Source organism: Cucumis melo, chromosome 10 (assembly GCF_025177605.1).
Source record: "Cucumis melo cultivar AY chromosome 10, USDA_Cmelo_AY_1.0, whole genome shotgun sequence".
In the NCBI taxonomy this organism is placed as follows: domain Eukaryota; kingdom Viridiplantae; phylum Streptophyta; class Magnoliopsida; order Cucurbitales; family Cucurbitaceae; genus Cucumis; species Cucumis melo.
The window spans coordinates 3403757-3428336 of NC_066866.1; the positions used below are offsets into that span (position 1 = coordinate 3403757).

The 24580-nt window shown below is 33.9% G+C and overlaps 4 protein-coding genes across 11 annotated transcripts; 2 read left to right on the plus strand and 2 right to left on the minus strand.

The window, feature by feature from the left end:
• The first annotated feature begins 2035 nt into the window (after positions 1 to 2035).
• LOC103489013 (ubiquitin-like-specific protease 1D) lies at positions 2036 to 9578 on the plus strand. Of its 3 annotated transcripts, none has more exons than XM_008447991.3 (14): positions 2036 to 2503; positions 3744 to 3795; positions 4798 to 4877; positions 5012 to 5274; positions 5970 to 6018; positions 6274 to 6344; positions 6445 to 6477; positions 6596 to 6691; positions 7187 to 7289; positions 7744 to 7841; positions 7932 to 8054; positions 8201 to 8315; positions 8736 to 8843; positions 8924 to 9578. In XM_008447991.3, the coding sequence occupies exons 1-14, from the start codon at positions 2183 to 2185 to the stop codon at positions 9071 to 9073; spliced, it is 1662 nt and encodes a 553-aa protein (XP_008446213.2). In that variant the 5' UTR covers positions 2036 to 2182; the 3' UTR covers positions 9074 to 9578. The 3 variants fall into 3 exon arrangements, with proteins under 3 accessions (XP_008446213.2, XP_016900292.2, XP_016900291.2); XM_017044803.2 differs by having other exon boundaries at positions 2354 to 2503; positions 4802 to 4877; XM_017044802.2 differs by lacking the exon at positions 2036 to 2503 and adding an exon at positions 3097 to 3649.
• A 981-nt stretch (positions 9579 to 10559) lies between these two features.
• On the minus strand, positions 10560 to 14058 carry LOC103489012 (uncharacterized). 2 transcript variants are annotated; one of them, XM_008447989.3, is made up of 2 exons: positions 11729 to 14058; positions 10560 to 10766 (listed from the first exon to the last, which is right to left on the minus strand). In XM_008447989.3, exons 1-2 carry the CDS (start codon positions 13465 to 13467, stop codon positions 10760 to 10762), a joined length of 1746 nt encoding a protein of 581 aa, XP_008446211.1. In that variant the 5' UTR covers positions 13468 to 14058; the 3' UTR covers positions 10560 to 10759. The 2 variants fall into 2 exon arrangements, with proteins under 2 accessions (XP_008446211.1, XP_008446212.1); XM_008447990.3 differs by lacking the exon at positions 10560 to 10766 and having other exon boundaries at positions 11725 to 13859.
• A 634-nt stretch (positions 14059 to 14692) lies between these two features.
• On the plus strand, positions 14693 to 18037 carry LOC103489010 (2-methylene-furan-3-one reductase). The gene is made up of 4 exons (XM_008447985.3): positions 14693 to 15208; positions 16835 to 17158; positions 17371 to 17530; positions 17613 to 18037. Exons 1-4 carry the CDS (start codon positions 14807 to 14809, stop codon positions 17876 to 17878), a joined length of 1152 nt encoding a protein of 383 aa, XP_008446207.2. The 5' UTR covers positions 14693 to 14806; the 3' UTR covers positions 17879 to 18037.
• Positions 18038 to 18055: 18 nt separating this feature from the next.
• On the minus strand, positions 18056 to 24260 carry LOC103489011 (carbonic anhydrase 2-like). Of its 5 annotated transcripts, none has more exons than XM_051091199.1 (9): positions 24080 to 24260; positions 20993 to 21051; positions 20676 to 20822; positions 20387 to 20435; positions 20093 to 20209; positions 19912 to 19965; positions 19690 to 19775; positions 18650 to 18755; positions 18056 to 18519 (listed from the first exon to the last, which is right to left on the minus strand). In XM_051091199.1, exons 1-9 carry the CDS (start codon positions 24131 to 24133, stop codon positions 18355 to 18357), a joined length of 837 nt encoding a protein of 278 aa, XP_050947156.1. In that variant the 5' UTR covers positions 24134 to 24260; the 3' UTR covers positions 18056 to 18354. The 5 variants fall into 5 exon arrangements, with proteins under 5 accessions (XP_050947156.1, XP_050947155.1, XP_050947157.1 ...); XM_051091198.1 differs by having other exon boundaries at positions 24071 to 24195; XM_051091200.1 differs by having other exon boundaries at positions 20993 to 21047; positions 24080 to 24154.
• Between the last annotated feature and the right edge of the window lie 320 nt (positions 24261 to 24580).

Here is a 24580-nt window from a genome sequence, read left to right on the forward strand (position 1 = left end):
TTTTTTTTTCCCGTTTTGGATATTGAAAAATGAAAATGATGTGAAACCTCTCACTAAGCACGTGACTTATAGTACTCGATTGATTTGTACTACTTTGAATGATTAATATAAGCATGGTGTGTTTTTAAATATCCATTCAAATACCGAGTATGTCGAGTTGAAATTCTTTTATTTCAATATAATTCACTTGTACTTAAATTTTTAATCGATGTCTGCCACTCTTCGGGTTGGAATAAAAGAAGGGAGGAGATTCTCCAATGAGAATATGATCAATGGCTTTGAATGAATTGAACGAGAAGTCGTATGAAGTAAAAATCTCACATACGATTCTATTGAGCGATTGTAAATATGACTTATCTAACAAATTTTTTACTATCACCCTGGAAACCAGACTTTGCCTGGTGCAAAGTTGTCATGGTACATGCTTAAATTTAGGATTTAAAATTACTGTTTGTATATCCAGTATTTGCCACGATCTATAAGAACATTCAGTAGTATTAGTAAGAGGATGAAGGATTGGTAATTGATCCAGTGTGAAATATTACATTGTTCAAGGAATCATATATCATGTCAGTGTGAAACATCAACAATGACGTTCTAGTGCATTGTAGATTGGTATCCAATACTTGTATCGTTCTATAATGCCATGCAAGTTGCTAGAAACACGTGAAGTGTATGGCTAACACAATAACGAAAGTTACATATTTAATTAATGTCTTGTTTTTGCCTTCTTCTGTTTCACGTTTATCTTTAGGTATGTTTAGACAATACCGTATTGAATCAAACTGAATGTATTTATTTGTTATTTTATCTTATTTCCTTTTTATACGATAATTGATTTTTAACAAATATGAGATTCACCATAGAAAATATTACAAATTAAGTTACTATGGCTAATTAAGTAAAATTTGGATGGTTGTCCTCTTAAACACATCCAAAATCAAACTAACTATGTTATTGTAGTTGTCATGTTAAAAAATTAAAGCCATATAAAGTCTGAATACACATGCTATGAGGATGATAGGAATTAGGAAGTCAAATATGGAAAAAGCTGAGTACACTTTTTGAAAGTCATGCTATTGTGGATAAAAATGAGAAGAAACAATAAATTAAAATGACAAAAGATATAGCTTCTCAAGCCATTTAAAAGCGAAAAGGTAAGCTTACCGTTTTTAGACATACTCGTCGATGATTCACATCGAATAAGTTTCAAACGAGATATATAGAACTCACAAGCACACGCGACGACAATTAATGTTACATGAACGGGCATTTAAAAGCTAAAATGAGATGACTCTCGAGAAAATGTACCTTTTTACCATTGTATTTTAGTTCCATGTTGGATTGTGGTAGAGGGGAACCATTTATTGAACTTTAAATGTCATTAAGTTCGGTCTATTTGAAAACAACATACAAAATAAAAAGGGACTAAATTATAAAAAATGACCACAAACATTATATTTTGGGTAAAAAAACGCTCTTCACCCACTAAAACAAATTAAAAATTCCATTGTCAGTGACTCTTTTTGAGATGAAATCATGTATTTTGTGTAAAAAGATATTCATAAACTTTCACAAATTTAAACAATAAATGAAGTTACACACTCGAACAAGATGAAAGATAACAAAAACTTATCCAAGGATTTTAAGTGAAACACTAATCAAATTGAAAGCTAGTAGCTTTTTTTATTTCAAGAGCATTTATATGATAAAAATGAAGAATGTATATTTGTATATACATTTTATTTGAATTTGGTCGTCTTATAAATTTAGAATATTAAAACAAATCGATCATTATAACACTTTTTTAACTTTTATCTTTAAAGTTATTTTTGTCACGAAAAATTATTTGAACTCTTAATAAATTAAAAATATTTATATTTGAAACTCTTGAAAGTTGAATGTATAAGAGAAAGGCTAATAATTTTCTATCGAAAGCTAACGAGAAATGTATTTTGGTTTTCTTGAAAGATATTTTTGAAATTTTTCTATATAGTCATGAAAAAAAGAGTTAATTCCACGAAATTGGAAATAAAGGAGAAAGTTTTGTCGTTCTGCCGCTGCCGCCACTTTGTGTAAAAGGGTGCGTTGTCGAGAACAGAGAGGCTAAACTGAGACCGAGAGGGAGAGAAAGAGATACGAAAATAACAGCTTAAGTTTCTGCTTCACCAGATGCATACACATGGTGATCGAGCAAGAGAAGCCCACCAACACACCTCTTAAGATTGACTGGGGAAAAGTTTGGGCCCGTAAAGACGACGACCCTATACCTGATTTACTCATTACCACCACCACCTCGAAAATGGACTCCGATTGGGAGCATTCTTCCAGGGAAGAACTCCTAAAGCTCAGTGATGGGGAGCTGGAAGATAAGATTCGCAGAATGACGAATTTGTTGAAGACCTCCTGTTACAGATTGCCAGATAAGGGGGAAAAGCTTCGTCGATGTATTGAACTCGCAGAGGAAGAGAGGGAATCCAGAAAGCTCCGTCGAATTGAAAAGGTTTTTTTTTTTTTTTTTTTTTGTTACGGTTGTTAGGCTTTGATTCCCTGTGCTTCGTTAACTTTGGTTCCTTGGGAAAATTTAAAAATCGGCAATTCTGTTTTTTATTTTGTGCATCATTTGGGAAAATTTTGTATGTTCCGACCTACATTCTACTGCTGATTATCTAATCAATCTCATGCTTTTCTTCTCCTTAATAAATCGTGTTTGATCATCAATATTTTCACGGAACTTACTTTGCTGTTTCATATGAGTTGAACTCGCCCTTTTGGAATTCATTTTTGTTGTTCTGACTGGTCAGTACTTTAGTCGTTCGTAAATAAAAGGGCTATGTTGCGACAACTTTTCTTTATCATGATCAAATGGTATAACTAAAGGAGAGAAACCCTCCCAACTACGGACGAGTTGAGAAAAACTTCCCGTTTGGTGGAGGTTTTGTTTGACTGCTTCCAAAATCACACTGGAATTATAAGTACATTTTACTGTGTTAATCAGTTTCTTGTCTCTCCTAACTAGCTTGACAAGTCTGAGAATTTTGAGGTGGTTTTAACGTTTTTTAAAAGTTTTTAATACTTTAGTTTATTTCCTAGATCTCTATTATAGAGAATTGCTCTCTTCTATTCATAATCTTGATTCACAATAAAGATGTTTTTGATAAACTTCTCGAAGGGAATGATAGTCTGATAGGCTACCATTTTGGTATTGGAGTAGTTGCTTGAGCCAACATTGGTTGTTATTAATGGAAGACCGAAAAACTCTTGTTGACACAGATTACAAGAAGGTGCTTTGCAAGTTGGGCACATTACTCAACAACACTAACTTATTTATAAACAGATATAATTTATAAGGCCAACAGCTCGTTTGAAAACCTCGTTTACCTGTCTCTTAGAATCCCTTTACATTGTTAAAAACAAATACAGATGCAAACGTGACTCGATATTTGAACCCATGATCTTGAAAAAGAGATGGGATGGTGTAACCACACCATTTTTTACCTCATCTCTGGAATCTTTGCTAGGGAGAAAAAGTGGCTATCATTTCCAACCTGAAGGTGATTAATAATTATGTTGTCAACCTACATGGACTAGTACTGGAACCTTGCTATTGCAAGTCAACTTTTATTGAAGCAAATTTATCTCGATGTTGGTGAGAAATATCAAGAAGCAGATAAGTTCATATGATTTTTTACTATCCTAACTCGGTCCTAACTTAAGTTTCTCCTGCTTTTCTTATTTTTCAGGAAGCTACTGGATGCGAAAATCTCTCTCAGCCAACTACCTCAAGTATAGTTGGTAGGATTCTGAATCTGCGACTAAAATCTCCTTTTGATTTATTCTTATTGTGCTCCCGTACTGACCTTAAAACCCTAAATTATATATTGAATGGTATTGCCGCACTTTTAATTCAATGAAAAATTTGATGGATCTGGAGTGGTCGAGTGCTTGATCTGTAATGTAGAATGTTTTCATTCATGTAATGCTCAATATAATCTCTCTAGTATGAGTTCAAGCACAGACGTTACAGCTCTTTCTTCAGAGAAAAAAGTGGGAAGGAAAAAAGAACTATTTATGTTCTTTTCACCATCAGAAATCGCCAACCCATTTGTATGTAAAAGGGCACATAAAAGATGGCCCATAAAAAGGAGCCAAGCCAAACTAACTATATAATGTAGAAAGGCTTCATTTTTTGCCAGCCCTTACTTGATGTGCAATCACTCACTTGGTTGAACTTTCTCAGCTCTTAGTGAGAAAAGAGTAAGTTAGGGCGACTGATAAGAAGAAATGTAGAAATCCTTTAGTTTGAACTACTTCACCCACAATTAGGGTATCTTTGAAGAACAGTATGTACTTGCAATTAATGAAAAGGAAGATATTAAATCATGATGGAAATAGACTCAGATCTTTAGAATCACATCTTGATTAGATAGCCGAAGTGGACAAGGGAGTTCAATTTAGATTTTTCCCCACTGGCATTGGACATATTTTTCTGCTTTATTTTCTTGAATATTTGTAGTTTTAGTGCCTTTTTTATTTTTATTTTTTAATTATAGCTGATAAATTAATTTTCTGCTGGAGATGAGTTGCGTGCATAAATATTCAATTCTGATCTTTGATCTTATTGACGAGAAGTGTAAGAGAATTTCTCAACTTTTCTAATTTTTAAATCATCATGGTACTTTCTTACATACAGTTTAGTTATATTATCAACTACCAAGAAAGATCCAGAACTCAAAATTTGTCAGTTAATCATGCCCAATATTAGCTTACATCTTTTTGTATGTATGTCTTACGTAGCTAGGGAAAGGATTGCTTCATCTTCAGCTGATTCAGTGTGTGCATTCACTGCTCGTTTTAACCAGAAGTTGGAACAAAAAGTACTATGCTACATATAAATTTCTGTCACTTTTCAATTTACTTCAGTCCTCTACATAAAAAATATATCTTTAACTGTTTGATTTACCTCAGTCCTCAACATAATTCTTGTTTGTATTTTAAATTATCTGAGCAGACAGAACGGAATAATAGTGCCTTTGGTGAAGAGCTTTCGATTTTGGGACACTGTGATAATCGGAGACAAAGATCTAATGGCAAGTTATCACCAAAAGTAAAACAGAAGGGTCAAACATCATCCAGACAGCAGCCATTCAAATGTGTCAACAGTCTTTCTACTGATGTACATCAAAAAGTTTCTTCAGTTGCTGCCCAAAGTAGTAAACGTTCCGATCATATTGATTTTCATGTCAGTGAATGGCAGCCTGAGTGTTTTGGGAAGTAAGCTCTACTTAACCACCTTTGGACTACTTTTTAAAAATTTTCCCACGTTATCTCAATGCCGCTGTGATGTTGATACAGGAAGCTGCTTTGAGAGGGCAGTTTTCATTTCTTACCTAGTAAACTGTACAAATCTATCCAATACAAGAATTAGCTATGACATTTGAGGTGGTTGGACGTGTAGATTTGTTACGTTCTTTGTTTGTTTCATTATTTTATCCTTGCATATATATTAGCTTAAATTGTATGTTATCGCTAGCATGCAATTAACTTGAATTAAGGACTTAGATGTCAATATTGATGAATATTCATGTCTTGAACTTCAGAAGATGTCAATGGATATTTGCCAAAAAAAGAAAAAAAAACATGGAAACAATTAAAATTTACCAAAATTATACAAGTTAATCAACAAAACTTTTGGAGCTTCTTATAAAAAAACACCTATATCCTCTGTAAGATTGTAGCGATGTAAAGTTACTTAAATCCTGCAAAGAAATTTCACTAAAGAATTGAAGAAAGTGTCTCCATAAGAAAAAAATAAAAATAAAATAACGATAATAATGTAAAATGAAGAAAGTGAATGACTTACGAGTTGACCTAAATAATTGAATAACCTCGTATAAATTCTCAGTCAATCTTTTCTGATTGCATTCCACTGTTCACATGTTTACGTTATTTTGGCCCCTTCTTTGCAGGAAGGATGATTCTGAAGTTCAGCATTCAGATACTCCGATGCCTCAAAAGGTATGTTTTGAATATTACCTTTTGTTATGTTTCTATTTTTCATTCTTGTGGCTTTGATACAAAAGGCAAGATGTAGTATCCCTTGTTAAGTTAGTCTTACCATCTCAACACAATAGTTTGGCATAGAGCGTAGTGGGTGCTTTTATCTTTCTCTTTTGTGGTAGCATTTGTTTTGTGGCATTTATGCTGCCCTTATGTTGACAGTTATGTTTGGTCTGTGACTCTGTTCTTTATGATATTTGCTTTATTTAACAGCGGCAGACCATTGTAGTTGTTGATGAGGAGGAAGCTTTAGCAATGAAAATACCCAAACACGATGACAAATGGTAAATTTGATGTACTTATTTCTTGAATCCATTGAAAGCAGATTCGCTTGGACAACTTTTCAATTCAAGCTTTGATTTACATTTTGTTGAAACTTTTCAGCATGAAAGAGGCCAAAATCTACTACCCGTCGAGGTATACAGTACTTCTCCGTATTATTAATGCTCAAGTATTTTCTCTTTGAACCTGTGCTTCTCTGTAAAAGTGTTTTTCTTCGATTATCATTATTATATATTCTGCTAACTGTTGACAGGGATGATCCAGAATCCGTTGAAATTTGTTTTGAGGACATTAAGTGTCTTGATCCAGAGGGTTATTTGACTTCAACGATCATGAACTTTTATATTCGGTTAGTATAGCACTATTTGGACTTATGGAAGCAATTAGATCAGATGTACTTGATGTGACTCGTTGTACTCCAAAATGTTTTCTTGTCCTCTATGTCCTTTTGATATGGCAAGATAGACTGTTCTCACAAAATAATCGTGGGTTAGTTTCTTTTTCCTTTTAAAAAATGTTTTGTTGTTTTAGCTGGAACTTAAACTGATGTTTAAAAGGGCTTTCTCCCTCTCTCTAATGGCCTGACTTTGATTTTTCGTTTTCAATTGTCTTCTTGTCTGATTTTGAATTTTTAGTATGGAATACACCCTTTCTTGCGATGGAGTTAAATCGTTTTGCTGCCAATTGATTTAAATTTTAGTTGACTTTAGGGGTTTTTTTTTTTTTGGGGGGGGGGGCGGGGGGGGGGGGGGGGGGGGGGGCTAGTAGTAGTAGTATTTTTATTTGGTTGTTATATATGCAGGATTTCATTTCCCATCTGCCCCCAACTTTTCTTCTTATGCAGGTATTTACAACAACGAGCACTTCCCGCAAATAAGGTGACATGCAATTATCACTTTTTCAATACCTATTTTTATGAAAAGCTAAAGGAGGCTGTGTCAAACAAGGTATACACGGTTCTCGAGGATGTTTCAATACTCCTATTAAGTTGCTATTTAGCTGTTATGTAAACTTTTCTGTTCACGGTTGGCTATATATACCACTGTCCTTCTGATTATCAATAACAATTTAGAAGTTTTATGATCAGTTGATCACTATCTTGTTCCTTATTCCGAATATCATTAGTTGTTATCAAAGCTACGATAGTCTAGCAACTAGCTTGACCTTGATTTTTTTCCTTCCAATGGCATACTTCAAGTTCAGAAGTATTTGATACCATTTGATTTTTTTCCTTCCAATGGCGTAATTCAAGTTCAAGTTCAAAAGTTTTTAGTTTCTTTGTTTTTTCAACATGTATTTCCATTTGCGCAAGTGCCATCACATATTCTTGTATAGTTTTGCTGTACTAAAGTATTTCTTCCGGCAAGTTTTTCTTGACTTTGAATGTTTTGACATGTTAAGGGGAAGGACAGAGATAATTTTTTTGTCAAGTTCAGAAGGTGGTGGAAAGGCGTTAATATATTTCAGAAAGCATATATACTGATTCCAATCCACGAGGAGTAAGCTCTTATCGTGCAAGTTATTCTTAGAAGAATATCATCATGTTGATGGTTGATTGTGCTATTTATTTTGGTTTGTAATGTGTTCAGTCTCCACTGGAGTTTGGTGATTATATGTTTTCCACAGAAGGATGATGAATCGAGACCCATTATACTTCATTTGGATTCACTAAGACTACACTCTAGCAGATCAATTTTTGATAACATTAAAAGGTGTGTCAGTCCCTTAATGACAACAATTAAAATTCCTTCAACAAATTACTTTTTTTTCTTTCTACAACAATTGCTTCTTTTAAATATACCGATATGACGTTCTTCAGAAAACAGTAAGTTCTAATTTCATAAATGGTTATCTGTAGTTTTGTAAAAGAGGAATGGTGCTACTTGGATCGAGAAGTTGCTGATTCAGATCTTCCAATGCCGTATAGACTATGGAAAAACATCTCTCGAAGAATTGAAGAGAAAATAATCGAGGTAGTCTTCTTACTCTTATTAGTTATATTTTCGGTGTATTTCGTATACTTGCAGATGGTAGAAATTATCCAGATTTATTAATGTTCCATGCGTATCATGTAGACCTATGGGAACCAGAAATTGAGGAGAATCAACAGAAAATAGTATTCAAATGTTTTATTGAACACCTTTTCATATATCAATTAGAAGTTTCTTTCATGTTAAAGAAAAATGTTTGGATCGAACAATGGATTAGTAAGTCATTTACAACCCAAAATAATGTTGCTAAAAATTGGCAGTGTAACTGTGTAAGAAACTCTACTAGATGTTAAAATCACTAGCTCTTAAACTTTTCTTCATGATCTCAGCAATTTAGAATCAAGTTTATTGTATCGTAGATTTGGAATTTTGCCTTCTCATTTAATGATTGCCCACCACCAGGTTCCTCAGCAAAAGAACGATTGTGATTGTGGTCTCTTCGTTCTATACTTCATAGAGCGCTTCATCGAAGAGGCTCCTGATAGGCTAAAAAGGAAGGACTTAGATATGGTAACTATGACTGTGAATTGATTTTATCTCATTAAATGTATCCTGACTTGACGCGGTGTTTTGCTCATGAATTTTCTCAGTTTGGCAAGCGGTGGTTCAAACCCCAAGAAGCTTCCAGCTTGAGGACGAAGATAAGATGTTTGCTTAAAGTAGAGTTCCAAAATGAGAAAAAGCGATGTCTGCCAGATCCTGTGGGGAGCTCTTCCTCCGACCACGCTCCAAAACAATGAATTGGCAGGTTTTTTGTATGGTTCAAGAAATAGTTCACTTGGGATTGGGCTATACCATCCTCTATTGTCCTTGGCTAGTGAAGTTAAAGCAATCACCCTGTTGCCGTCCTATCAACCAACCGATTTTAGGTATGATTTTTTTTTCAACAAATTCAGAAATGTAAAGCCTCACAAGTGTCTGCAATAAGTTGAAATTACATGGTGGGTTGTTAGGGTCACATCATAACACTAAGAAATCAAATTAGACGAGCTAAAAAAAGCTCATCACTTGATTTGATTTCTAAGGACGTGAGGAACAAACCCAAAGGTTAGGCGTATAGTGGACTTGGAGTAAATCTGTTCATAGGATATTGTTAGTTAGACTGCTCCCAGTCCGAGCCTTCTTGGATGATATGCCTGTTAAACATATTTTTATCCAGTAAAAAGTGCTGTTGGTTAAATGGAATGTACACAACCTTTGTCCTTGAACTTATGAAAGGATTAAAATAATTTCTTGCATTTAAAATCACCGTCTTTAATCGTTCAGAGACAATTTATTGTTTGATTTTGTACTTCTAAAAATTATTTTAAATGATTAAATTTGTGTTTTAAAGGGATTTTAACTATTTTAAAATAAGTCTCAAAACATGAATAGAGTTTCGTGTTTGTGTGTTTCACCTATCGATGGCATTTGGTTCTTTTCCAAGCACCCTCGTAGTGCCAACTTTGTGGTCTTGGAAGGAAATTACTGCTTCCGATTGTATCAGTAGCTTCAGACAGATGGGTTGCGGCGTTGATGTGATTACAGGTTAAATAGGATTTAGGGGTGGAATGGGTAATGTCTATTCCTTTGTTTGACGTAAGGTTTGTATATTTGGGGAGAACAGCCAGTCCCCTTGACATTTCATATACATATACCTTGAACACGAGGGCATTTCTTTATGTATCTTTCAAATTTGTGAGATTATTCATGTAGATTATTTAGTCAGAATTCATAGAATTCATCTGCAATCAGATTACAGATTATTGAGATTATGGTTTTAGTTATGGGTTCTATGATTCATTATCGGATGAGTAAGCGTAATTTACATTCAAATACTGGCAATGACGTATTTGAAGTTATTGAAGCACACAGTTCATTGATTTCTTCACTATACATTTTCAAAAAGTATATTATAACTTTCTTAAAAAGTGAGTTAAATTCAACTTATATAAAGTCTTCGATTTATAAGAATTGCAGTTAATTATCACAATAAGTTACAAAATCAGTTCATTATATTAATGTCTTGAAATTAATTTGAATTGAGTTCTCTTTTTATTTTTTAAATTCAACTGAACTTTAACAGCGTTTCCACGCAAAATCAAACTTCAAATCTATAATTCTCAAACCATATGCCCAATCAAATCAAATCTTGTTTTTTTTTTCTTTTTCGTGAGTAACGATATTACACAAGTGAATTGTTCAATTCGATTTCTAAAAGAAGGGAAAATGAACTACACCATAAAGTTGAACGAAGTAATGTTGTATTAATTCAGTATACAAAAATGTAAGAAACTAACAGTACAATGGCATTGGGACAACTAAACTAAGGTGATTTGATCTAACACGAAATTCGAGTTAAGATACACTCATTCTTTTTAAGGGCAGATTTTCACCCAGAAATTTCCTTGTCCTCGTGGCTTTCAAAGATGATCTCAGCCTTAAATCTAGTCCCTGCATTCCACAAACATCAATTTAATTTTCTGCAGTATAAAATGGCAAGAGCAGAAAAACGATCATTCCACACAACTAATCCCATCCCCAAAAGATGAAGTTCCTCTGCCCAAAAGTCTCATTCAAACACCACAAGCCAATCAAATAGTAAAGAGGCATTGTTCGTCAACAACACAACAATAACAATGGAAACTGATTAGTTAAGATGCATTGTTCGTCACCAACATAACGATGAGGACCAATTGCATACCACATGACCATGAGTGCACAGTGGCTGATACATTACAAATAGATTATATGTAATAATGGCCATGGATATTTAAATTGATTAAAAAAACCAACCACAATGGTCCCCTACCTTCAGCTACACAGATTCACAAATGTGAAATAACAGAACGAATTTTAGTGCACAAGAACACAATTGTGACGACTAACTAAAAGATATTGGCAAAACCGGTTTTGGTCAATACTCAAGCCCACAAAGCGGGAAACATCTTTAGGTTCCCGCTTTTGCAATACCAAAAAGACATGAAGGCTTTCGCGACATAATGTGAGGTCATCAACAGATACTATGAACAATGAATTCGCTAACAGGAAAACGTAGGCTGTCAGCAACCTCCAAAGAATAGTTCATATTTAGTCCTATGACGGCTAAGGGTTCATATAAACAACAGAAAATAGCTGAAATCTTTAAGCCAGTTGTTTTGGGTCATAGTCTAATTAACAAGATGTAACATGCAAGAAAGTAACTAAAGTTGCATCCAGATACTAATACATACAAAGAGTCATAAAGAACACCACATATCAACAAAACCCCGAGATAGTTGACCCTCACTGCTGAACTATCTCTAAAAGAAATATATCATGCTGAAGGGTAAAAGAAACATGAATTAGCATAGCCTATTAAATGTTTAAAGCAAAATATTAAAAAGTATCAGACCAAGGTAAAGGGATTTACTTACCAATACTTTATCAGTCCATCCCATCCGCAAGTTGCTACTTTACTTTGCTCCAATGGATGCCACTCACACCCAATGCATACACCCTCGTGACACTTGAGAGTTCTGAATACCTTGCAGGTTTTCCAGTCCCAAAACCAGCATTTACCCTCACCATCACCCGACATAACAAAACGTCCATCTGGAGAAAAATTAACCTGACAAGCATATCCTGCCACAATGTGCCCAGCAAACCTCTTCTTCTTGTTTAGCTGAAATCTCTCCCTAGTGCTATAAATAAGAATTTGATTGTCTAAACTCTGTGCTGCAAGCCAATTCGTATTGGGATGTACTGAAATAGAGGGCATGGAATGCATGTGAGGCTCACTAATATACTTAATAACAACAGGAATTCCAAATTCCCAAACACGGAGAGACTTGTCATCGCTCGATGTAACAAACCTCCTATTATTGTCTACAAACGTAATGGTATTCACTGCTCCTAAATGTTGATCATACTCTTGTGTAATCTGTCCTGTGTTCATATCCCATTGAACGATTTTCTTATCACTCATCCCTGCCAGCAAGATATTCTGCTTATCATCATCAGGATTAAGCTTAACTACATAAGGAATTTTCCCGGTAGAGAAGGTTGATATCACTTGCCCTGTTTCTGTATCCCAATACTTGATCTTTTTATCATATCCGGCAGTCAAAAACTTAGATCCATCATTACAAAATGAAATGTCCCGAACCGCTTGAGAGTGACCCATGTAGGTTCTCATACATTTACCAGAATTGAACACATCCCATATCTTCACTTTGGTGTCCATACCAGCTGAAAGAATTAAATGGCCATGTTTAGGGAAGAATCTAATAGCAGATACACCCTTTGTGTGCCCGCTCCATGTATGCACCAATCTTTTCGGTATATAACAATGATCATTCGTGGCCTTGGCATCCTTTGGAGGTGCAATCCAAGATCTACCCTGGTAGTCCCTCTCCTCTTTACCATGAAAAGTACTCTTATCCGCCGTAACTTCTCCCTTCTCACCACCTTTCTCTTCACCTTTCTTCTTTGCATACTCTTCTGCATATTTCTTCTGCTCTTCAGTTAGCTCGGTTTGCAGACCTTCCTTCTTTCCAGACCATGGACTCTTCCTATTCTTCATCAACCACACATCAGAAGCTGGATTATCAACTTCAGCCGGGTTCACCTCCTCTTCCATATCTTCATTCTCACTCATTTCTTTCTTTTTCTCAATCTTCCGCTTCTTTTGCTCATGCTGTGGAATGTTATACACGGAAATGGCATCATTCTTCTGCAAAGCCTCCATATCCCCAATGTAATTGTTTCCAGCAGAAGCTGATGGGTCAGCAGCATATCCATATTTATGGAACGTGTTGTACTGCTCATCGAAAACAAATGGTTCAATGGACGCATTCTCCACGAACCCTAGCTTGTGGTTCCGCATTCCCTGTGCAATTCCATCCTTGGCATAGGGATGAGATGGGCCATAAATGGGCGCCCATAGTTGATCGTAAGTGGGGTTGAACGCAACAAGATGCTGAGTTGGGTCTATCGGCTTCGAGAGGGTTTGGTTGGCATTAGCCACCGTGAGGGCTAACATTGTATCATCAACCTTAGGCGCCGAGGTTTTGGAGGGGATAAGGCGAGGCGGAGACGCTTCTGGTGAAGATGTAAGCTGTTTAGGGCTTCCGTCATCGTCGTTTTGATCTGTATATGACTGGAGAAGATCCATAACTGTACTGCCACGAAGTTAGAACAGCGAAACACAGAGAAAAACGCTGATTTATACTCTGGAACGATTCGAAGCCGAATTGACTTCCTTCCACAACTCAAACCAAATCTTCCTGGAATTGAATGAACAAAAAATGTATAGTACTACTATTTCTTTAAACCCTAAGGCAGTTTCCCAATTTCTTCCCTACCAAAGCAAACCTTCTTCTATGCCCCTTCTTCTGTAGCTAATGAAGAGATTCAAAGGTCGAACTTTAACCGACAAATCGATGAAAGAAAAGATGAATCAGAAGAAGAGACAAGGAATCCCAGTAGAAGAAATTCAATTACCTGATGCTAGGGTTTTAGTGTTGCGAGATGAGATCAAATCAAAATTTGAAAAACTAAATCTCTCCTTCATTTCTCTATTCTTCAGAAAGAGTTAAAAAAGAAAAAAGAAAAAAGAAAGATTAAATTATCATTTCCAATTTAATCATAGTTATTTTAAAAAAATATATAAATATAAAAATTATTTATAAAATATAACCAAAAAATATAATTATTCTTTTCAATTATTTTTTTCCCTCAATTTTTGGAGTAAAAGAAAGTTAAAAACACAAAAATAAATGAAAACAAAAACGAACTCAACCTCCCACCTTACAACATAAAACCCTAAGTAATTGGACGTGGAAGAAAATAAAATTAGATGAAAAGCCAAAATTGCTCACATTGACTTCATTTAGGAAGGTCGAAGTCAAGATGAACCTTTTATCTCCATAAACATGCCATTATCTTGAAGTTTTTTGGTTACTCCAATTCAACTTTTCTACGGTTAATAGAGAAAAACAATAGATCTTAAATCAACTATCGAATATATAAATATATATCGATTACAACACTCTTAAAACTCTTATCCAAGTTAACCATAAAAGTCTAAGCGACAAGCACTACATGTATTCGTCAATTTTCATATATTACAACCTTATTATAACTAATGTACGAATCTACTCGATTTGTACCATTTTCTTATTATTGTTATTTATTATTTTATGGAAATATGAAGAATTCAAGCCAATTCACCGTAGTATTGATATTGGACCAAACTGGGTCCCGGCCTGCTTCAAGTCCATGGATTTGGTATAAAAGCCCAATGTTTGGAGGCTCACGGCCCATTATTGATGTAGACATTGAAACTCAAGGCTGACATGTGTGTATCCCTTCGGCTCAACAATCTAGAACACTCTACTGGTGGGACAGGAAACAATTGGTGGTACAGACCGCATCGTAACGAATACCCAATTCGTACGAATTAGCGCCAACGAGATAAGCCGTAGACACAATTAACAGTGAAGCGAAGAACAATGGCAGCGATTCTCGCATCCACACCTTCGCAACTCAAATCTCATTACCACTCTATCTCTTCCAAATTTTGCCCTCCTTTTTCCCTATCTCTCCGGCAAAGTAACCGGAAGACGATCGGATACTCTCCGGCTTCTTCTCGCATTCGTCTCAGAGTGTTCGCCAATTCGCAGTCGGCCCCTGCTTCCGTTGTGACGTCGGAAGTGGCTTCGGTGCCGTCGGAAATGAAGGCGTGGGTTTACGGTGAGTATGGAGGCGTCGATGTTTTGAAATTTGATACCAGTGTATCGGTGCCTGAAGTGAAGGAGGATCAGGTTCTGATTAAGGTCGTTGCGGCGGCGCTTAACCCCGTCGATGGTAAACGGATGCTCGGGAAGTTCAAGGCCACTGATTCTCCTCTTCCGGTAACATTCTTCTTCCACTCGTTTAGTTCTTATATTTTGTTTCTATCAAATCTAGCAAATTCCGATAAGAATTAATTTAGGAAGACTAAATATAATATTATTAAAAAATATAGGAACTAAGAATTGAAGTTTTAATAATATTGGGATTAAAATGTACATGGATTTATGGTATTTTGACCTCGAATTCACCATGGGATAGAATTTTATGTTTCAAAAAATTAAGTTAACTCTTAAATTGAGTATAGCTTTTGAAATTGTGGTTAGCATTATGAAGAAAAATCTAAAGAAGAAAGTTACGAATGGAAGAAAATGATTACTTTGGTATTTATATTTAGTTTAAAGGAGACGAGGAGATTTAGAGGGACATATGCATTAAAAATTAAACTTAATTCTATTTTTTCTTAAATCACTACTCTATCAATCACATTTACTTACCTTTAAGTCGAGTTCTTTAAAATTACCTTTGTTCTTTAGTCCATTACGTTACAAAAATTATTTTAGTTCTTCTACCCTTCAAATGGAACAATTATTTCAAGAAGACACCACGATATGATTAATAGATTTTTACATGCTTGAGAGAAATTGTAATAATAGCTCAAATTCTATATCAGAGATGCAAAATTTAGACCCCAATTCACCAATCAATCGACGATCTTATTAAATGCTTTGTTTTTTTTTTCTTTCACAAGGCATGGCTATTTTAGTTGTAATAAAAAATAAATATATTTCTATCTAGAAATGTTGGATCTCTAAACTCACAGAACAGAACAGAGGGATATAAATAGTAAAGGTTATGTTGGAGGGTATCTTATCTTGTCGAGTAAGAAACCATGAAAGGTGGAGTTTTCTTTAGGGAGTGCATACCGAAGGTTAAACTAAATTCTGATTGAACTTTAATTTAAAACATGTGTGTCTATATATATTTGACGTTAGGTTAGCACAATGGTAATTTACTAGACTACGTTGTTATACATTAAAACTAAGTTATCTTGAAAGAGAAGTATATTTTTCTCTGTAGTTAGAATTAGAAAAATTTAGGTTAGAAATCACGCTTAGTCATGATCCTTTATACAAGTAATAATTTAGTCTTATAGTTTGTAACGATTTAGTATTTGTACTTTTATGACAGTTTAGTCCATAAATCCATGCAACAACCTAATTCTTGTATTTTAAAATTTATAATGAAGTTTAAAGTGTTAAAGTTTAAAGTGTCTTAATTTTTCCAAAATATAAAATCTACCTCATTAAAAGAAATAACATTGACCTTTAATTTTAATTTTTTTAATATTAAGAACGAAATTTTTACAAAATTCAAAAGTGACTAAATTGTTATATATTAGAGTTAACTAAATTGTTTCAAAACTAAGAGTACAGTAACTATATTGGTACAAACCAAAGTTTGTAATGTAGTAAAGTTTAAAAGATTAAATTATTAGAAAATTGAGAGTACAAACGTTTAATTGTTACTTTTCATCATAAGAGTAGGAACCATAAGTGTTTTTTAACCAAAAAAAAAAGGATTGAATGTTACAAATGGTAGACAGAATGTCGAAGATTCAATTTTAAACGAGTTTTGATCATGCCTAGCTATGACATTAAATAAGGATGTAATCGGATTATGTGCAGACAGTTCCAGGATATGATGTAGCAGGTGTGGTGGTGAAGGTGGGAAGTCAGGTAAAGGAGCTTAAAGAAGGGGACGAAGTATACGGCAACATCAACGAGAAGGCTCTCGATGGCCCCAAACAGTTCGGTTCTCTTGCAGAGTACACAGCCGTAGAAGAGAAATTGTTAGCCTTAAAACCCAAGAATATTGATTTTATTCAAGCCGCTGGATTGCCTCTTGCCATTGAAACAGCCTATGAAGGCCTTGAAAAAACCAACTTCTCTGCTGGCAAATCAATCCTCGTTCTCAACGGTGCTGGAGGAGTTGGTAGCCTAGTCATTCAGGTCATTTGTCTCACTTTACCATCAATAATTGAGAGCATGTTTGCTTTTAATGATTTATACTGCATTTAAATGCCTAAAATTAAATATTAAACTAATTTCGAGTGTGGAGTGATTTTATGCCTAACACGAGGGATTTTGAAACGTTTAAGATCACTACACCAAGCATGAAATAACTCTCTATAACCTACCTCTCTGCTGTGTTTCTGCTTCAGTTAGCAAAAAATGTATTTGGAGCTTCAAAAGTTGCAGCCACTGCTAGCACTGGGAAGTTAGAGTTTTTAAAAAGTTTGGGTGTGGATTTAGCCATTGACTATACCAAGGAGAACATTGAAGATTTACCCGAAAAGTTTGACGTAGTCTACGATGCAATTGGTGAGGATTTGTATCATATACTAATCTTGGAATTTTTCCCATATTGATATCATATTCTGAGATTCTGTTTCTAAAATGACAGGGCAGTGTGATAAGGCAGTGAAGGTAGTGAAAGAAGGTGGCAGCGTCGTAGCGCTGACCGGTGCGGTGACACCACCTGGTTTCAGATTTGTGGTTACTTCAGATGGAGCTGTTCTAAAGAAACTGAACCCCTATCTAGAAAGTGGGAAGGTCAAGCCGATTGTCGACCCAAAAGGACCGTTTCCATTCTCTCAAGTCGTAGAGGCCTTCGCATATGTTGAAAGCAGCCGAGCCACTGGAAAAGTAGTCATACATCCAATCCCATGAGGGCATTAATCTGTGGAATTTGTGAGAAACCTTTCCCAATCTTGTTCTACTCTGCAATGGCTATGTAACTTTTAGAATTATCTAAAGGATCTCATTATTGTCTTCACTTCTTTCTATTGTTAAATGAGTATAGAATGAAATTCAACGAGCTTAATCTCAGCTACTTCCAAAAGAGAATGAAGCAAGACATTTCATTATACTTAATTATTTATAACATTACAAAAGTGATGGGAATTACAGGAAACATTTTCAAGACAAGAGAAGTGAAAGAAAAAAGGAAAAAAAAAAAAAAAAAAAACTCTTATTGGAGGGGAAGATACAAGTAAAGCAGTTCATCCTTGCAAGTATAAATAAGTGCTTCTTCACGGGAGCCTCAGATCAAATTACAATAGCAGAATACAGTAAGAAACTCAAAAGTAACCAAACGGCCGAGTTTGATTATTGTCGTCGTTGATGAGGTATTGTATGGTGTACTCTCAAACAGCTAGAGAAGGAGAAATATTAAAGTCGAGATTCCAAAGCTCAAAAGCTCCAGACACAAAGTTGTAATGTGCACCCCTTATGAACACTTTCTTGTTGACCACTGCTTCTCTTACAAAAGGATATGACAGTAAGTTTCCAAGTGAAACATTCACAGCCTCCTGCAAAGGTACATTAATGTTTAGTATTACAAGGAATCATAAAAAAGAAAATTAAAGAACAAACTTCTAGAATTCACATGGTTCTATCAAAATTTATCGGTTTTGTATATAAATCTCGAAATGATTTTACCTTTTCGCACTCTGTGCATTTGTCCTCAAAGCTCAAATCGTTGCAATTTGATTGGGTCTTGTTTTTGGCAGGTGTGCAAATTTGCACCCAATTCTCAATGAAATCACTGTTAAGTTAAAAGGAATCGTGTTACTTTTTGCTTAACAAAGCAAATCCCAAGACATATCTTCCACTTGGAATCAATAAGAGAGAAAATAGGATCTGGATTTGGAATGAGCAGTAACTTCTCTTATCCAGGCTGATATATAGATTAAAAGAAACAAAAAGTGGGGTTTAATAATGGAGAAATTCCCACAAAAATTGCAAAGAAAAGTAGTTGTAAATGACTTTTTTAGGGCCAAAAAGAAGAGAGTGATCTGTAAAGTAAAAGACAAAAGGTGGGAAGTAAAGGAATTGTACTTATCAATCTGCACTAAATAGTAAATTGCAAAAGTTTCAGTTGCAATTTATAATTAAATTTTGATTCCTCCAAGAATATGGTACCACCAGAGTGGAAAGGTTAAAGTATTGAGAAAGAGTATTCATTCCTATGTCATTCACTACTCCATTGAAAGGCAACTCTAAACCCTAAACCCACCCTCGTTAATTATTTATCTTACCAACCATCAGTACAAGTTGGTCAACATAAATTAACTCTTTTCGATAACTACTATATATATAAATTAATTAAGTTTGTCTTGTTCCTTAAGTTATAAGTTTAATCTTTAATTTTTTAAGAAGGATATAAAAAAGGACAATAAACTTTTATTTCAGTATCTTAACAAATCTTTGACATAAAAGAAACCGATTTAAGTTTATTGATGAAAATTCTAAATTTGTAATCTTGGATTTATTATACATATGAATAAAAAGACATTGAGGGGGGATTTTGAAAATTTTAAATCATTTTTATTAGACTCAAAGATTACTATAAAACTTGATTTAGATAAGTTAAAATGAATTTAACATTCACAGTTGATTTGTTGACAATAAATAATGTTATCCAAATGTATAATTATTATTTTTAGAAAGAAGAAAAAATGAGAGAGAAAGGAACTTGCCTGGAAAAGGCCCCATCATCAGGAATAGACATGAGGCCCTTAATTCCACCACAGCAACTATGTCCAATCACCACTATATTCTCCACCTAAAAATCAAATTCATTTATTTATATTCAAAATATGAAAACAATCACGACCACACATCTCCAATAAAATGGGGGGGGAGAGGATTATCAATTATAATATTTAATAAACAATAAAAATATTATAAAACTTTCTCACCTTAAGATGCAATACTGCATATTCAATTGCAGCCCCAGCTCCGGAATATTTTGTCTACAAATAACAAAACCATATTATAAAATCAATAATAACTCCTAAACTTTATACATTAATTTAATCTAATTAAAGAAATGGATAAAGGAAACAGAGAGAGAAAGAGAGAGAGAGAGAGAGAGGGAACCTTGTCAAATGGTGGCACCATGTTGGCAATATTACGAACCACAAAGGCCTCCCCAGGTTGAAAATTCAATATGTGCGAAGGGCAAACTCGGGAATCCGAACACGCAAATACCAAAAACTACATTTTACACGTGTAAAACCTGTCATTGGCCTTTTCTCTTTCTAATCGGATTCAACGTTCTTATCTAATAATTGCTATAGTGCCCTTATCAACCCCTCCAACAAATTCTTATTTGCATTTATTCCCCTCCCCGGCCATAGTATAGTACTTTCTCAATTTGTAAAAATTCCTTACCTTTGGGCTTTGCCCTTTCGCCAGTTGACCATACAAATCAGGATTTGTCCTGGGGAACACCAAAATCGTTTTATTAAGTCATTGTAATAATATGGTGATACACTACTCTTTAACTTATCTATAAATGGGTCTTACGAGTGGTTTTTTTTACAAGCTAAGCATGATGATAATTTACATCAGGGGCAAACCAGATTCATTATCAAACATTGATTAAAAGGGAATAAACTAAACAGCATATTCGGGCGAGAAATCGAAGGACGGAAGGACGGAATAAAAGAAGAAAACGTACTCGAATTTGGATTTCTTGAAATGGGTGAACCCGGTTTTTATTCTATCAACCGGGTCGAATCCATTTGAACAGGCGGTGGTTCCGGCCAATTCAGCCGTTATTTGCCGGATCTTTGCGGCGGCAGCATCCTGAAGATCAGCTTTCTCACTACATTCATTCAAAACGGAAACCGTTACGGAAAACAATCAATTCGGGTCGGTCCTACTTGGTGGGCCGCCGCACTAATAGCGGTGGTCGGACAAACAAAAAAAAAAAAAAAACAAAAAACAAAAAACAAAGACAGAACGGAAGGGATATAGAAGGAAATGGATCGGTACCTGAGAAGCTTCGAAAGTCCGGCAATTGCTTCCTCGTACGACTCTTGCGCCATGTCTTCCTGATAATTTCAAATCAGTCCCCAAAATAATAGATAAATAAAGTAAGAGATCGTCGGTGCAGTGAAGGACTTTCAGATCATGAAGAGAATTACGATGAGGATCCCAAAATTAAGAAGACAAAGAAGGGAATTGATGAACAAACCTTATAAATTGTGAGTGAATATCTGAGAATTTATGGGATTATCAATGTTGTGTTGCTAAGAAGAGTCCAATATATATAATGGAGGCAACAAGAAATTGATGACATTAAATAAATAAAATGACCCAATTGGGCATTTTCTTATTTAGAGCATGGACATGTATATTTTCTTCTTCTTCTCTTTTTTAGATAATGGGAAAGTGACGTTGGAAAAAAGCTTATACTTTTTAATTTTCTAAGTCTCCTTCTTTTGGCTTCTTCCAAAATTTAATTAATCATTATTTACACGTAATTCTAATATACTATAATCATCGACATGTAATTATACGTATTAATGAGGGAGTAGTAATTAAAAAAAAAAAGAAAGAAGGAATTTAATTTGGAATTATCCAAATTCCAAAAGGGAAAGATGTGATTTTGATGGGTGTGATTGTGCTATAAAATTTCAATGGTGTGAATGAAAAAGGTTTAGATTTAATCACAGCCGTGGATTTGGAGAATAATTTGTATGGATGAAGGGCTGTGATTGAAATAATGATGATGAAGTTGAAGTGGTGGAGGATGAGAGTCAACGTCGATGGCGCCAATGCCGGTGGGATTAGTTGACTAGTCTACATGAACACAACCGTTGGATGACCGCCATGTGTCTACATCGTAACATGTGAAATGTAGACCAATAGATACTATATGAAAATAATTAAGAAAAAGACATCTCTATCTTACCTGTTACATATATTAAACAAATATATGCTTTTCATTAAACATCTCTATACCATCAATAATAAGAATTTGAGAGTGATGATGAATGTAAAGTCAAAAGTAAAACCAAAGTTGGGTTGTTTTCTTGTGTAAAATTGTCAAACATTGGGGGCCATTTTGTGAATTGAATTCCTCAAAGTTAGCTCTGCTTTTCCTCAAAGGGTCAGGGAATTGGAAAGGTCATGATATTTTTTTAAGGACAGTAGACCTTTTAGTTATAGTTGAAAAGAAACAATTGCATGTTGTTGTTTGACTCTATCTAATTTATTATAATTGTTGTTTTGTTGGAATGAAAGGAATGTTCAATTACTAAGTTTTGACTTTCCTTTATATTTTAATCAAAATTTAAGCAATGGTTTTCAAAATTTTATTAATTATTGTGTAGTTAAATTTTGTCAATTTTTCTATTTTTAACCATTTCTTTTATAATTTTATCTCGACAATACAAATTAATTTTTGTTATTCTTACTTGTTGTATTTGGATACATAATATTTATTTTTTCCCTTCTACTTTATATTTTGGTTAACTTTATGGTTAAAATTAGAGGAAAATTGGTAGGTCTTTATATATGGGGTAAAAACATTGTACAATTAAAAAAAAAAAAAAAAAAAAAAAACAAAACAGGTAATGATGTTTAACTAAGGACTAATTTATGAATTATACACATATTAGATCAAAAATCAAATTGAAGCTTGAGTCTGAAATAATGAGAATGAATTATTAAGAAAAAAAATTCATAAGAATTGAATTGAAAGTTTCAAAAGCACAAATTCTATTAGAAAATAAATATATGACAAAAAAGTTAAATACCAATCATATTATATTAAGGATTGTTAAAATTAACAAGATTATCGATTCTTATCTTATAATCTACAAAAAAAAAAAAAATGATCAAATCATTGACAAAAAAATTGAACTATGTTCATTTTGATAAACATAAATTTTGACCTATCTCTTTTTGGATTAATCCAAAATTATTGGTTAGATTAGTTTATGTCAAATCAGTGGTTCAAAGGTTTGAAAGAAGTTACATTACAAGTAATTATAATTAAAATTGATAATTAACTTATAAGCTAGCTTTTAAGGTAGTTTACATTTCTCTTTATAATTAATAATTCAAAGAATATTGTGTTTTAAAAAAATAAATAGAATCACAAAAGTACTTCTTAATCCCTTAATTATATTATTTATTTTAAAAAATACAGTTAATGTGTTGTTGGCTAAAATATTGCTAAGATACCCATATGATTAATTGTTCTCTTGAAGAATAAATAAATGTAAATCCCAATTATATATATATTAAGTTTTGCTTTTTTTTTTTTTTTTTTTTTAAAAGGAGAAATTTAGATTTATTTTAACTTTATATTAGCTGTTAGATGTAAAAAATAAATCAAAGCTTATGATTAATTTTGAGCTAAATATTCCATCTTTACAAAGTCTCCTTTTTCACATTCCATAGTTGCCCCATTTTGTCTACCTCTTTTGAGAAGAGAGATGAGTTTGAGACAGGACAAGTGGTTTTTTTTTCCTTTTTAAAGTAAATTTCGAGTCGTGTTTATTAAGTTTTAAACAAACTCTTAGAAGATGTTTAAGACTAACAAGTAAATTATAAAAGTTTCTGTTTGGGGTACAAACTATCTTAGTCTACTAAGTTGTAATTAGTTGTACATACCGTTGTACATTCCCTTCACTTTTGAACTTGAAAAAGACCCAGCAAGTGAAAATGAATATTAATTAGAGAGAAAATAACATTACAGAGTCTTGAACTTATAACATCTTGAAACAAAATGCTTTGATATCATCTTAAACATCAGTTAACCTAAAACTGTAAGCTAGTGGGTAAGAGTAAATTTAATATAATATCCAATACATATAATAGTCTATTATTGTAGCAAGACAAAGTTTAGCTCAACTGAAATCAAACATATTGCAAGACAACTTCAAGTTAGAGGTTCGATCTTCTTACGAGACGACGATAGTCCTTATTAAAACATTACTTAATTTTGTAATTTGACAATTCGAACAAAAGGTATGAAATTGATAAAATATTTAGAAAGCAGAAAGTGCAATATTATTGTTAGAACAAAACTAAAGAGAGAGAGAGAAAGAGAGAAATTACATTCCTTACCGAAACTTTGGCAGAACAGCAAACGAGGATACAATTTTTAAAGGTAGGAGCCATCACTTGCAATGCCTTTTTGCTCAATTTCTTCGTCTCTTAGTAATGAAATTGAAGAGAAGGTTTGTGTAAAATAGAGAAAGGAATTAGGAAATGGAATTAAATAGGGGATAGAGAAAGGAAAGGGATGGATGAGGTGAGAATTAGAAAGTGGAAATATGACTGCTCATTTTCTTTTTGTTATCTTTTCTTTATGGATTAGAATCCCATGTTCCATATTCCCCTTCAAACTCATCCTCAAACCAAACAACAAAAAAACAAACACTATATCTTTTTCTTTTTGTTGATTTGGATTTTTTTTCTACGGTTTTTGTATTGAATTTATATAGTTTTCATGTTAATTAGGACAAACAATCAACGTTGTGAAATAAAACCAAACAAATAGAACAAAGGTGAGAGGTGAGTATAATGGTCTATATTGCTATCGGTTTTTCCTTAAACAAGACTTTA